We start from the raw sequence: 13,316 nt of genomic DNA, 5'->3' as shown, positions 1-13,316 counted from the left end.
AACTTCATTTTATTAACTATTTCTATAACCCAAATCGAATCAGTTCCATATAAAGTGGCTGTGCTTAAGTCCAGTCCTATTAATAGTCAAATAGGATTATCAATCATGCAAATTGAGTTTCATGGTCCTTAATATAATAATATCCACAGAAATATCAATTAGATTCACCTAAAAGAGAAGATATAACTATTCATATAACTCAGTTGCTACTTCTTAGTTCTTACTAGCTAGCTATAGAAGGCCAGTTCAAGGTAAATAAGGCACCTAATGGTTATAGATATATACTATCTAGCACTATGTATAGATCTCGTCAGCCTGTTTCTAGTATCTCTAAGTGTACCATGTATTCAATGATTCCATCTTGATGACAAGTTGACGACATACAGACACACAAGAGACTAATATATATGCTGAAACTGAGTGGGGAGCAGGACAAACAGTTACTCCTTGTTGCGGGAGGATTTGTCTTTCTTTTGCCCGCCACCAAGAATACGTGAGATCTGTAACCCTCTGCTAAATGCTTGGTTGAACAACATCCGTGTTTGGAACTCCGAGACGAATGGGAACCAAGCGAAAAACGCAACTGGGGTGAATAGAAGCAAACCCATGATCATTTCATAATATTGTGCCAGTGTTCTAACTGATGACCAGACTCCAGATCGTCGCAAAAATGGCTTAAGCGCTTGTGCAATCTGACAAGGGAAAGGCACATAGAAGCCAATAAAAAACAACGAAAAGCCAGTTTTCTTTTTATTAATAAAAGAAGGGGCAACTAAAGTCAAAGTCCTAATAGCGGAGATGACACTGTGGTTGGTTCAGGTTATGATTAATTTCTAGCTGTGTAGATGGGTGAAATAATAGTGGTAATAAAAGGAGACCGGCCAAACCTCTTTCAAAGCTGCCCAAATTGTATCTTAATGCATACCGCATATGCGCTACTAAATTATCTTATTTGAATATTTTATATCATGTGAATCAAGGGTTTCAGGTCAATCCAGCTGGTCCATTACAATCATCATCAAATTAAAATACCCATTTTGACTAGTTACCCAACCCATCCCATATGTCAGAAACAATGCTATGAAGTAACAGATGATGGTAAAGGAATTTGCTTACCAGAAGCATCCCCCAACCGGTAGGCATTAAAGCGAGGACACATACTATTATATCCTTTACTGTCATATGAGGCTGTGCGATTATGGTGACCATGATAGAAAGAAAAGTGATGAATATCAACCCCTTGATCAATCGAAATGCAAGCTGATATTCATTGCTAAGAGATTTTTTACAATATGAGACACCCTGAAAACCATAGGAAAAATGAATTTAATACACAACTAATATCACAATGCATGTAAGTAAGAACATCATCTTAACCAACCCTCATTACTAGAAGTCCTGCGAAGATCACGAGCCATGATATGACATAGACCTGAAATAAAAAGCAAATTATCACAAGGGTAAAGCTGAAGTTAATCTGTTCTAAACCGGAAAACCTCTGCTGAAAAAATACCAGAAAACTTTTGCTGTTTGTGATGTTGAGGTGATATACAAGTCCAAACTGATAAATAAAGAAGCGAACTGCCAACAATATCTCCATTATGGTACCCCTTAGCCCAGACAAAAGAAGATGCTCTTGCTCTTTCTCCCACCATGATTCCCAACTTTTCTCTACTGGGACACCAATTCCTCCTTGGTTGCTCATCCATTTACCCCAATCTGTCCAGTCATCAACAATTTTTTGCCATTCGAATCCTGATGGGTTAAAAAGAAAGGGAGCAAATAGCCATGTGCCCACCATGAACCATATTGATATTGTTATCAGTATGTATGCAACCGAGCTTCTATAGGATTCACCAAATATTTCATATACAACAAGTAAAATCAGAAGTTCGATTCCCTTGACAAAGTGACTGCGTGAGTATAGCCTGTAATTTTCAGCAAATTTAGCATGAAATACAACAAATCCACGGCCCGTAGCTCTGTATTGTGCACCCCCATGAAGTAAAGTTCTACCATAATAATGGGTTTTTGTTCCAAGAGAAAATGTGAAAAACACAGAAGCTAATTGCAGTTGCATCAGAACAAAATCAGTAAATGCGTTTCTAAACCCTCTTTCCAGTCCTATTTCCATTATCATTGGAAGTGCCATAAGAAAGCCGATTTGAACAAATGATTGAGAGGCAAGAGCTACTTGAAGAGGTTTATTTTCCATAATCGCTTTGCTTGTAGTTAACTCTCTCTCAAGTCCACTGAGTACAAGATAAAGGCGGCCATAGAGGAATACATATACTATAAGCACAGTGAGCTGCCACATGAAAGAAATTGGTATTAGATGCTGCAGAGTTAGAAGATCTAGTAAAAAAACATAATTCACTTCTTACCAGTGTGTTGAAGTAGAATCCTACAGTAGTAAAATAGCATGAGAGCATGCGGAAGAAATCAAAACGGTGTCCAAGTCTATATACATCACGACTCATTGTCTGTTCCCCGTTTCCATTGGCTATTTTTGCCTCAAAAAGCGATATTTGGTTGAGGCCTACGTCTCTTCCTTTACCAACTTGTATGTATTCATGATGAGTAACATTTCCCCCGCGTAGTGTTGAATTGAAACCTAAAACAAGTTGTGAAACTGTGAACAGACTGGCAATAGTACAGTAATTTGGAGAAACGAAAAAGTTTCAATAGCAAAATTGCCTGCAAAGATGTCCTCGCTCAGGTTAACAACTTTTGAAGCCTTGCTTATACCCCCTCTGGTCAAGTGAAACAGTCTTTCAAACACATCAGGATGCCCGTAGTGAAATCTGACCCTGAATGAGCAGCCATATAGGAGCTTGATGAGACGATGATAAACTTAACTACTCATTGATGAAGAGCTCATTATATTCAATCTATTATCTAGAGGATATATTGTTAAACTAGATACTTACTTTAATGGGTTAGCCAACAATCTTTGTCCAATTGTTACGAAACTAGTCTCCTGGTTTGACATGAACCACGCAAGAGAAGAAACACTGGAAGTACAAATTATATAATGAGAACTTCAGAGATGCATATATACAGTATATGGTAAATAAGAATTAAATGATCATTCACCTGCCCGTAAATATATGCTCCCTAAGTCCAAGTATAGTTGGAGTTCTGACACCATGTTTGATTAGAAATTCTTGAAGCAAATTTCTCATTTTAAAGGCTTCTTCCATGTAGTTGTCCTTTTAATAAGAAATTAAATTAGCTATATTTCGGGCTATGAGACTACTAATACTTAAAACTGTAGGAAATAGAGCACCTGGTTCATGTCAATTGTCTGCAGACCTTCTCCCCGTGTGAAAATTATTGCATGATTTTGATTCTCGGGTTTTCCCTCACCCAATATGGCTGGTCCTGGAAGTTTTATACGATATATAACCTGAACAAAGAAAATGGAAAATTTGCTTCACATATGTAGTATTATGTTTTCTTGGGAATATTGAAATCTTTTTAAGAATATGATATACCAATGTTCCATATAAAGCTTTAGAAACTCTACAATTCTTTCTGCTAGTCTCTTGTTTGATGGATACTATGATATTTTGCCAAACTATGTAATGAAATCCTATACGAGTACTTGTGAAGAAAATAAGATTTCTTACCTTCTTATAGGTTGTCACAGTATTTCAGTAGATAAACATTTCAGAGTGGATTGATTTAGACTCAACAAATATTGATATTTTTACCTGATCTAAGTTTTGATCTTGGTCGGAGGCATCTTCAGACTTTGGTACAGCTTTCACAAGAACTGAATAGTAAGAAACTTTGTGATTAATAGGATCTTCTTCCTCATCAATATATGCAACACGAAGAGAAGGATACCTGCATCAAGAATGTTTGGATGTCTAGACATTGATAGAAAACAGAATAAACAGTATACACATTAAATTTAAAGAAAATAAGCCTGAATCCTACGTTGTCATAAGTCTCAAAATGTCAACAGCACGAGCGTCTTGTGATCTTTTCTGGATGCCATACTGTTGAGATGATACGACATACGTGAACTTCATATCTGCTACTGCTTGACATTGTGCTAGTAGTGATTTATCATTCCTCAAATATTCTTCCATGTTAGATGTAGCAGACTTGTAACCTCTCATTAACTCTGCAGCAATGATCAGAAGTTACAGATGATGCATTATATAGTCAAATACCATGAGAAGGCCACTGTGATTAAAATTAACGCTTCTATGTACCTTCATCCTTTGCCATATCAAGGAAAGCCTGAAGTTCCAATGCTTGACGATAATACATCATGCCACGTACTAATAATGTTCATAGTGAAACGAAAGTATAGTGTGATTGGTATATAGAAATGAATAACTTATTGTTGCCATATGTTTTAGTGCACATATTATAGAATAACTTAAGTCTGTTAAGACGATGTTAAATTCACATAAATCAACAATATACCAGTCTTAGTAAGTGTTTGTCCCCTATATGATGCCCAAAGGCGAAGTAATTCTTTCGAATCTGAATCTACTTTCAGTTCTTCTTCGTTGCTATGTTTCACCCGCTCTAGAAAATTGTTCCATTCATCTGAAATCCATTTTATATAAAATTATGGAACATAGATTTTAATAGCCGCCAGAAGAAATAGCTAAGAAACCAAAACCAACCTGGAAAAATTTTCTGCAAGTAAAACAAAATGGAAACTCCATCCTCATTCTGCTTTTCCAAGGTATCCACAGAGAAAAGAACATCCTCATTGTAGTAAGGAGTCAGGACCCTGAATGACAAAAGTAACATGGAAGTAATAAGATTGTAAAAGATTCCATGCTAATTAGAACCTTTAGAATTCTCTTATAAAGTAAGACTTGTATGTTATTACATGCTATATTTGTAAGCTGGTTTCCTGCATGCTATGTACATTTTGTGCATATGTGTATGCATATACTTTTTTTTTGACCGTGGTTATAAGATACCAATCTTCTTATAAGTCTGATGAAACATATAGATGAAGGGAAACTTACGAAAAAGAAATCATATTCCGAACTTTGGGGGGCGCGGGCATGTCCATAAACAATGAATTTGAGAAGAAAGACATACGTCTTCTGGCTTCTAGATTTGATGGCACATCCATGGCAGATTCTTTTTCAGTAAGCAAGAGATGAATCCTTCTGATCTGGAGGCAAATGACAAGCATGGTTCACATATATAGAATCATGAAAATCTAAAACTTTACTCAAAATGATCAAAGTTAGGCATTTTGAATCAGTTATCAAGGAAATATAAAGAAAAAGTAGAAGGAAGGTAGATAGATGGAAGTTTCCCCCAAGATTAGAAGTTACTTGCTCTTTCCAAGCTTCTGTCTCTTCTGTAACAGGAAAATTAAGATCCGCAAACGCGTTATCTGGACGCAATTCTAGCATGCTATATGGAAAAAAAAAAAAAAAAAAAAAAAAGAATTCAGTTAAGTAATGTTAAACTATTGGAAGAGACTGGATACATTTCATTTTACCTAGAATCTGCCTCCACAAATATGTCTCTTTTTACCACCTCATGCATGTTCTGTAGCACAATTACGAGTGTATCCTTGTCACTCGCTTCATTCTTTTTCTGCAAGAGAAAACTTTAGTTAGTCATTAACATAAGACTCTAAAAATAAAATTATGAAAAATAACGAGGCAGTATCTAACCAAAATCTCGATTAGCTGGATAACATGATCCGTGAGGCTAGGCAAGTAACTCATATCTAGCACCTTTATGAGGTCTCGCTCACTTATATGATGGTCAACTATTTCAAAAATCTTTGTGATAACGCTGCAAATAACCAAGTCTATTAACGTAAAACTCATCTAGTACATCTGGAGGTGAATATATGAGCAGGTTGGGTAATGGGTCAAAATGGGTCATTTAATGGTTGAAGCCGGTTTGGTGAGGCAGATCACAAGCACTTGCTGCCAGATATCTTGGATTCGTTACAAAAAAATTTATTTTATGAGAAAGGCCCATATTTAAAGTAATAGTGAACTCACAATAGCTATTAAACCTGTATTATTTCAATAGCGGTATAGGTAAAATAATGATTTAGGAAATTCTGTTCATATTAAACTTATTTAAAAGAACCTGTATCGACCCATTCATGAGTAAATGAGTAGAAATTGCAGAAGATAACATCTACTATGAAATGACTTGGATGGTGGTTTACCCCTTTTCAAGTTCCCCATGAACAAGAACTTCCAAAATATTTTTACATGAAGCATAGCATTCCTGAACAGCACACATCATATAACCATCTGCATTAAGCCTCTTTTGCAGTTCTCGTTCACGGTCACGATCTTTTCCCTTGCTGTCTTTTGCCATGTCCAAGGCTATTGGAAGCTGTAATTTAATTGTTGAAAAGTCAACATATATATTCATTAATGAAAGTAATTCAGAAATTAATAACCTTGCTAGCAAGTAAAAAAGGAGGCCACTGTATAAGATTCAAGTCAAAATCTGCCCAGCATGGCATGAGTAAAAGGTCTCTTTCCCTGATAACATGAAATTTGCATCTATAAATTAGTACCAAGTGAAAGAAATAGCTAAATTTAGATTCATAGTCATATTTGGTGTACCTATTGTTTATCAAATCTTCCTCCCTGAAACTTGTAATGATTGTATTCCACATCTGAGCAAATCTTGCCGTCTCTTCTTTATTGGTCGGTTCCTGAATAAATACCCAAGTAAATGAGCTACAATATAAATAAAAACTATAGACAGGATCCAGCATCAACAAAACTGTACATTAGAGAATCTATGTGATACGGTGGCCTTGAGTCCCCTTTTAGTCCTTTCACTAGTTTCTGCTGGAACTAAGCAGTCATTAAAAGCACCTGGCAGTGACTGAAAGCGGCTTCTTAACATTCCTAACGTCCGAATCTAAAGAAGCAAAAATTCAGATACTGGGAAACAAAAAACAAAAAGGTAACAAAGCTTATCAGAGCACTAACCTCTCCAAGTCGCCGAAATGCACCATAAACACCACCAAATATTGTTGAAAAAATGGCGTACCATATTTGGGTATCCATGAAATAGACCTGTAAATATTCAAAAAATAATCACAATACATAAAGAGAGTTTTGGAGATGTTAGTATGATAGGACTAAAATAAAATTAACATACAAGAATTATAGGAGCCCAGAGTGCAATCACAACACCAATATTGCTGTTGGCTGCAAATAGAAAAGGAAAACTTGTAACATCTTCACCTTTTAATATTATGCTTCCACTACAACTATATGTGTATGGCTCTCAAACTTGATTACCTTGAGGGAAGAACTCATGCCATTCATAACGTCTAATGTGAAGTCGCATAATTGCTTTTGTTGGGCCTACTAGAGGCTTTATCTGCAGTATGCAATTCTGTTTAAATTCTGGAAAAAAACATTGATAGTTTGCCACAATAAAAAGATGAGGGATGAGAAATGCACCTCTAAGTAGTAACTGAAAGCCAACTTTGCCATTATAAGAAGAACCCAGAATATAGTGTACCTAAACAATCGCATACGATTAAGCGAGATTCAACTGATTCAAGCAATGTGTGCGTACATGCATAAAAACGGAAGTCATACCTGATAAGGGAGAGAGGATCTTCATGCATTCCCCTCCCGACATAAAGTGGAAGCTGCAAAATTTAATAATATGTAATGATTAATTGAATGATACACTTGGAAAATAGTAGTAATAAACATTATGACCCGAACTTTTTGGGCTTATCACGTGTTATTTTAAGAAAATAACACGGATTAATAGTACCAAATAAACATTGTGGTAAGTTGTGGAGAATCTTGTTATACCTGAGACCACCACATCACGAATCTCACAATTTTGTAGTCTGATCTCTCTAGATTCCGACGTATAAAGGGAAGGAGGAACAATAGTCCAGAAAGAATATTTGGAGATAAGTAGATAACAACTGCTATAATAAAAACAGAAGGTGAACTTGGTCCATTTCCAAACCAGTTTTTAATAGTCTCTTCAAATCCTGAAGGATTGTTCCAACTATAAGAATATGTGATCGGTAAAACAACCACCCAAGCTGCCGCAGAAAAAGCCTTCAAAAGATATCGAATTTTGACATCAAATGACATGTTGAACCTTGCTTTCCACATCATAGCTACATCAAGGACAGCTGGAAAATGTAGAAGGGATAATCTGATTAGATCTCCAACCAAGCAGTAGTATATACATACATGATAATTACCTTGTGCAAGTTTCAAAACTGCTGCTGTTATGAAGATGCTCAACACTTTCTTGAACATAACTCCATCGAAGATAGAACTTAGTTCACCCGATCCATTCCATGCTATAATAATCATTGCCTTGAGAAAGAAAGCATCAAGTCAATATACGAAGCATGAAAAAGGGATTTTCAACAAAAGTACAAAACAGATACCTGTAAACACAGAATGAAAAAACTCCACATCCTATCGAAGCTCCTAAAGATATGCCAATACGAATCTATCTCAACAAAATTCATTTTTCCTATATAATGATCATGTGTAGTGGATTTGTCATCTGTAGCAGGATTTCCATCGGTAGTAGGCTGTTCGCTTTGCTGTTCACTTGTCGCCTGTTTTTCACTTGTAGCAGGTTTTTTCTCTTTAGACTGATATAAACATCACAAATAAATTAGAAGCATCAAGATCGACCATAACAGATAATGAAAACCAGAAAAATATACTTACATCTTCATCAGACCGACAAAAGAAATAACGATCATCACGCATTGGCCATCCCAATCGAAAACAGTCATCTGACCTGCGATATTATATCAATCAATATATGTATACGTTTTACCTTTAAACAAAAAAGAATAGAGACCGTGATACCAGAAATATTCATTTATGTCATCATAGTTTCTCCATTGAGAATGTTTCGACTTCCCCCCTTTGCTTTTTTTAGCTTCCTGTACATGACAATGAATGATTAAATATAGGCATATGAAAATATAGCAATTTATAAGCTACAAAACTCTCAAGATTTAGACCACACCTGAGCTATTGTTTTGTATATAGGAGTCACTACCTTCGACAAGAATGCTTCTTTTTCAAGTCCATATGCGGGTTTAATATTCTCACCAGTAGGAGTAACACTACCAGCCAGAATACCATATACTTCAGATGCCATCTATGGAAGCAAAGAAATGTAGAATAGTTTCAACACACATGGTCATAAACAAATGATATTACATAATCGTGATACATACATGATGATAGATATAGCAAAGACATTCTGGCATAAATCTCAAATTTGCAGCTTCACCCCATATGAGAAGATATAATCCCATGTATAACAACTTTCTTTGTTGCACCTCTTGTTGAATATTTGGTAACCTGTAAATGATGGTAGCAAATGATTTGTTCATTACTAAGACAATAAGCACTGATTATGGATGAATATTTGGTAAATTGAATGAGCCTTTTAATGAAAACCTCATGGGCAACTTTACTCACCAAAGACTACTTTTGCGGCCCAAATATTTGCACCACATCTTGTAATTCTTAAAAAGTTTCTTCATAACTTCCGTAACTGCACTATCCTCAAGCTTTATGAAAGAAAGATACGAGGGTTTTCATTAGAAATGAGAACTGAAGTATTGTAATCTTGTGTTAAGCACAGTTAAATTATACTACCTTTGGTTGTTGGTCAGCGTTTGGGAACTTGCGAATGTGAACATTTGCAAGCAACAAGATTAAGTGTTCTCTCTGATTTGAGACATTATCTTTCTGTGAATTACAACAAATCACGCAAGAGACAAGAGTCATAATGACATACCAAATATCCTTGATGAACAAGTGGGGTCAAACCTGAAAACCAAACATAATCTGTAGCCAGTCCAGAATGTCTTCATGGGCTTTCTTCTTGTAGCCCTTGGGCCATGGGAGTCCCCTGGTATTGCGTAGCGCGGAAACTGAAGCTTGAATCTCCTCATTGTACCATTTTTATATGAATATACCATCAGTAAAGGATAGAAGTGAAAAAGTGGGGCAATTGGGAAAGTTGATTATAAGTCAAACAGGGTGGTTCAGGTTGACCCGAGACCAAATTCTGTCTGGTATCCATAACTATTATTGAACAATAGCATGTCAAATCTGATTGAAGAACATAGGATGGTATTTGCAGAAAAAAAGACACTTTGGATGTCTCTTGACCCGGTTTCAACCATGTCCTTTTTGGCTAATATCTTTAGTTTTACCGATTTGAATTTTCAGTTTTTTGGCTAATGGACTGAAATGGTCACCTCATTAAAGTACACTCACAGACTCCATGACACCTCTAAACAGGAAATTTGAAACTAACCTCATGAAATCTCATGATTGTTTGATTTGCACTATCAGGGTCAAGTGGAAGTATATTATACGGAGCATACATCTCTGTTTTCTCAGCAACCTCGGCGTGAGCTTCTATAATCTATGCACAGAAGTAGTAATATTTAGAGGAATCATGTCAAAATTCTTTTAGGGAAGAAAATCTCAAGGGTTTACCTCATCTGCCACCTCCACAGACTCTGTAAAATTAACAGCTTTTAAAACCTCAAACAGAATAGCAGCAGTCTGATAAGCTTTTGTAAGCCGAATACTAATATATCAAGTAAAAAATAAACAATCAAAACATACATACTTCAAAAATGCAAGGAAAAAAAACCATATGAGATATTAATACCGGTCAGCTTTTTCAGCGTTTTCTAAAGCTTGAATGTACTTCCTGTAGTAATGTTGATAAAAATTCTGCATTTCACGAGCATCGCTGTTTGATCGTGCTGCTAAAGTTGTTTGATCTTCCTAAAAGTTCACAAACACCCCAGTCATCAGATGTTATGTTATAATACTGATCAGGTATGGAAATTAAGAAGCCAATACATATATACCTTCTCTAGGCGCTGAAGGAGGGCGGTCTTGAACTGACGAACACCGCGTCCACTTGATTTTGGATCAAGTTTATGTGCTTTCTCAAAGGCATAGAACCGACCTGAATGCATATATACACGAGATAAGGTTTTCTCATATGTTTTTCAAAATCCATTTAATTACTCATAAAGTTATGGACAGATATAATTAAGAAACATATATTAAGGGCTTACAAAGGTATGCAACTCTCGGATTAGCAGGTTCGACTTCATTAGCAACGCGAAGAATAGGTGCAATTTGAACAAGAGATGAAGGCACTACCTCACTGTCCATCATTGGTTCCATTCCTAAACTCCCTGCAGTTTGAGTCCGTAGCAGCCTCGCAGACGGCTGCTTTTCAGGCCCTCTCCGATTGTAAGCCATAATACTTCCTCCTCAGTTTTTATTTTTGAAGAAAGAAAAACTCAGCAATTAATTAACAAAACCTTCAAACATTCGTAACAAGTATCTGTATAAAACAACCATATAAACTTGGAAGAGCTGCATACAAAGTTACAAAAACATTTAACACAAAAGATGGATGATGAATTTACAATTAGAATAATTGAAGGTGAAAGTTATATAACAAAAAGTGGCTTTTTATTAGTGTAGTATATGTGGAAAGATAGATAAATATGCATGGTATTGGTACTCACAAAGGAAAAAAGAGATTTTATGATGCGGAAAGTTTTGGGCTACAAAGACAGTGAGTGAGTGAACAAAAAGCAGAAGCATTACCTAACTGAACTTAATCAACAAGAAAACGCGGGCAGAATCCACGCAAATAATTGGACACTATTGTTTCAAAAACTTTAAATTTACATTCAGGTATAAAAATATCCAAAAATAAATCTAGTAGACTATATACAATCGATTTTGGATTGTCTGGACACGTGTATATAAAATTTGTATTTTTTTCATCTTTATCAGTAAAAAATTTAAAGATATTGGAGCTTTTTCTTTTGAGACAAAAGTTTAAGGTTTAATCCTCGTGCCTAGAAGTTATTTTTCATCTTTAGTGGATTAAATGTTACTTACTTTTTAAGAATAATAAAACAACGAAATAATGTAATTTGAATATGTATTTATATAATGCATGCTAAATATAGTATATGGGGGTTCTATCTCTAAAAAATTTAAGTCATATATAACAATACAAGTTTTATACAACAAGCATAATGTTTGCGGGTTGCGGCGGCTAGAAGGCGAGAAAAATATAAAAGGGATGGAGTGAAGAAAGAGGGCGGCAGCAGAGGGTGATAGAATGTCGATGAGAGCGTGTAATGATTAGAGAAAATTGGGGAAATGAGGGTATATAAGGGTTTTATGTTTAAGTAGAGTTTTTTAGGAAGAAAAAAATATGTTTAATCGCTTAATCCTAGTTCATTTATAAAGAAAAAAGGGGTATAAAAGGTGTTATGAGAATACTAAAAAAAATGCTTAATTTCTAATAATAAAAAAACCAATATGTAATATAAAGAAGTATAGATATAATAAAATCTATACATTTGTTGTATATTGAGAAATTCACATGTAAGGATCCGATCTTCTCAAGATACTTTAATGTCAAATTGGGACATTCTCATTAAAAGTAAAAATTTAATGATTAAGTTTGAATCTTGACATTTGATTGTGTTTAAGGTTGTCTAACACTCCAACTAACCATTTAAGTTAGGATAACATGAAAAAATCTTCTCAATTTCAATCCTTAACCATTTTAGGGTTTTGAGTGTAAACAAATCTACAAACTTTACTATAATATCAATTGTTAAAATCGATCACAATGACTTTTTCTATGTATACGCACTTAATAATATTTATAATTTTTCTACCTGTAAACAAATTGATAGAATTTTGCACTTCTTTTTTTCAAACTACGAAACAAGAAGTGTGTATGTATTGTTAAATATGTTGTAGCAAGTATAATATTTAACATGTCAAATAAAATTAAATACGTGTAAGAGCTTGATCTATATCTCTACTGCGGGTCCGTTCAATCACATTGTTTTTTATTAATTCTACGGGTCAACGAAATATTTAGGATATGTGGAAAACATTAAACATTTGAACGATATTTGTAAGAACAAAACTTTTAAAAATAATAAAATAAAAGATAGATGTATTTCAGTATGTAAATGTGATATAACAACCAAAAAAATGCTAAAACTTTTATAAAATGCTAAAAATAACGAAAATCTATTAAAAAAAAATGATTAAAGTCTGAATTAGTTTAGTCGTTAACGTTACTTTGTACCAGGGGTGAAGCTACGATGTGGGCAATGGGGGCGTGCCCCCATAAAGTTTCGAAGGCGTAACATATTATTTTTCATATATCATTTTTTGTTCCTACATAGATATATAATTAAAGATAGGGTTAAGTGAAAGAATGTCCATTTATAGGCTGACCTTCTA

At 34.9% G+C, this 13,316-nt stretch overlaps 1 protein-coding gene across 2 annotated transcripts; it reads right to left on the bottom strand.

Moving 5' to 3' along the window:
* Positions 1-163: 163 nt before the first annotated feature.
* On the bottom strand, positions 164-11,420 carry LOC122591181 (callose synthase 2-like). 2 transcript variants are annotated; one of them, XM_043763401.1, is made up of 42 exons: positions 11,099-11,420; positions 10,886-10,986; positions 10,681-10,799; positions 10,503-10,596; positions 10,318-10,428; positions 9,825-9,941; positions 9,651-9,743; positions 9,471-9,562; positions 9,224-9,350; positions 9,010-9,144; positions 8,847-8,923; positions 8,703-8,775; positions 8,411-8,623; positions 8,219-8,336; positions 7,812-8,146; positions 7,587-7,639; positions 7,446-7,506; positions 7,281-7,362; positions 7,138-7,187; positions 6,966-7,052; positions 6,760-6,894; positions 6,591-6,682; positions 6,422-6,506; positions 6,182-6,354; positions 5,670-5,793; positions 5,492-5,589; positions 5,322-5,403; positions 5,004-5,155; positions 4,650-4,759; positions 4,444-4,569; positions 4,227-4,295; positions 3,946-4,135; positions 3,717-3,852; positions 3,290-3,409; positions 3,097-3,212; positions 2,931-3,014; positions 2,698-2,810; positions 2,385-2,614; positions 1,514-2,308; positions 1,382-1,432; positions 1,117-1,302; positions 164-692 (listed from the first exon to the last, which is right to left on the bottom strand). In XM_043763401.1, the coding sequence occupies exons 1-42, from the start codon at positions 11,286-11,288 to the stop codon at positions 441-443; spliced, it is 5,847 nt and encodes a 1,948-aa protein (XP_043619336.1). In that variant the 5' UTR covers positions 11,289-11,420; the 3' UTR covers positions 164-440. The 2 variants fall into 2 exon arrangements, with proteins under 2 accessions (XP_043619336.1, XP_043619337.1); XM_043763402.1 differs by lacking the exon at positions 11,099-11,420 and having other exon boundaries at positions 10,681-10,795; positions 10,886-10,908.
* Positions 11,421-13,316: the final 1,896 nt, after the last annotated feature.

Source organism: Erigeron canadensis, chromosome 3 (genome assembly GCF_010389155.1).
Source record: "Erigeron canadensis isolate Cc75 chromosome 3, C_canadensis_v1, whole genome shotgun sequence".
NCBI lineage: Eukaryota > Viridiplantae > Streptophyta > Magnoliopsida > Asterales > Asteraceae > Erigeron > Erigeron canadensis.
This window is presented reverse-complemented; position numbering and strand designations above follow the sequence as displayed.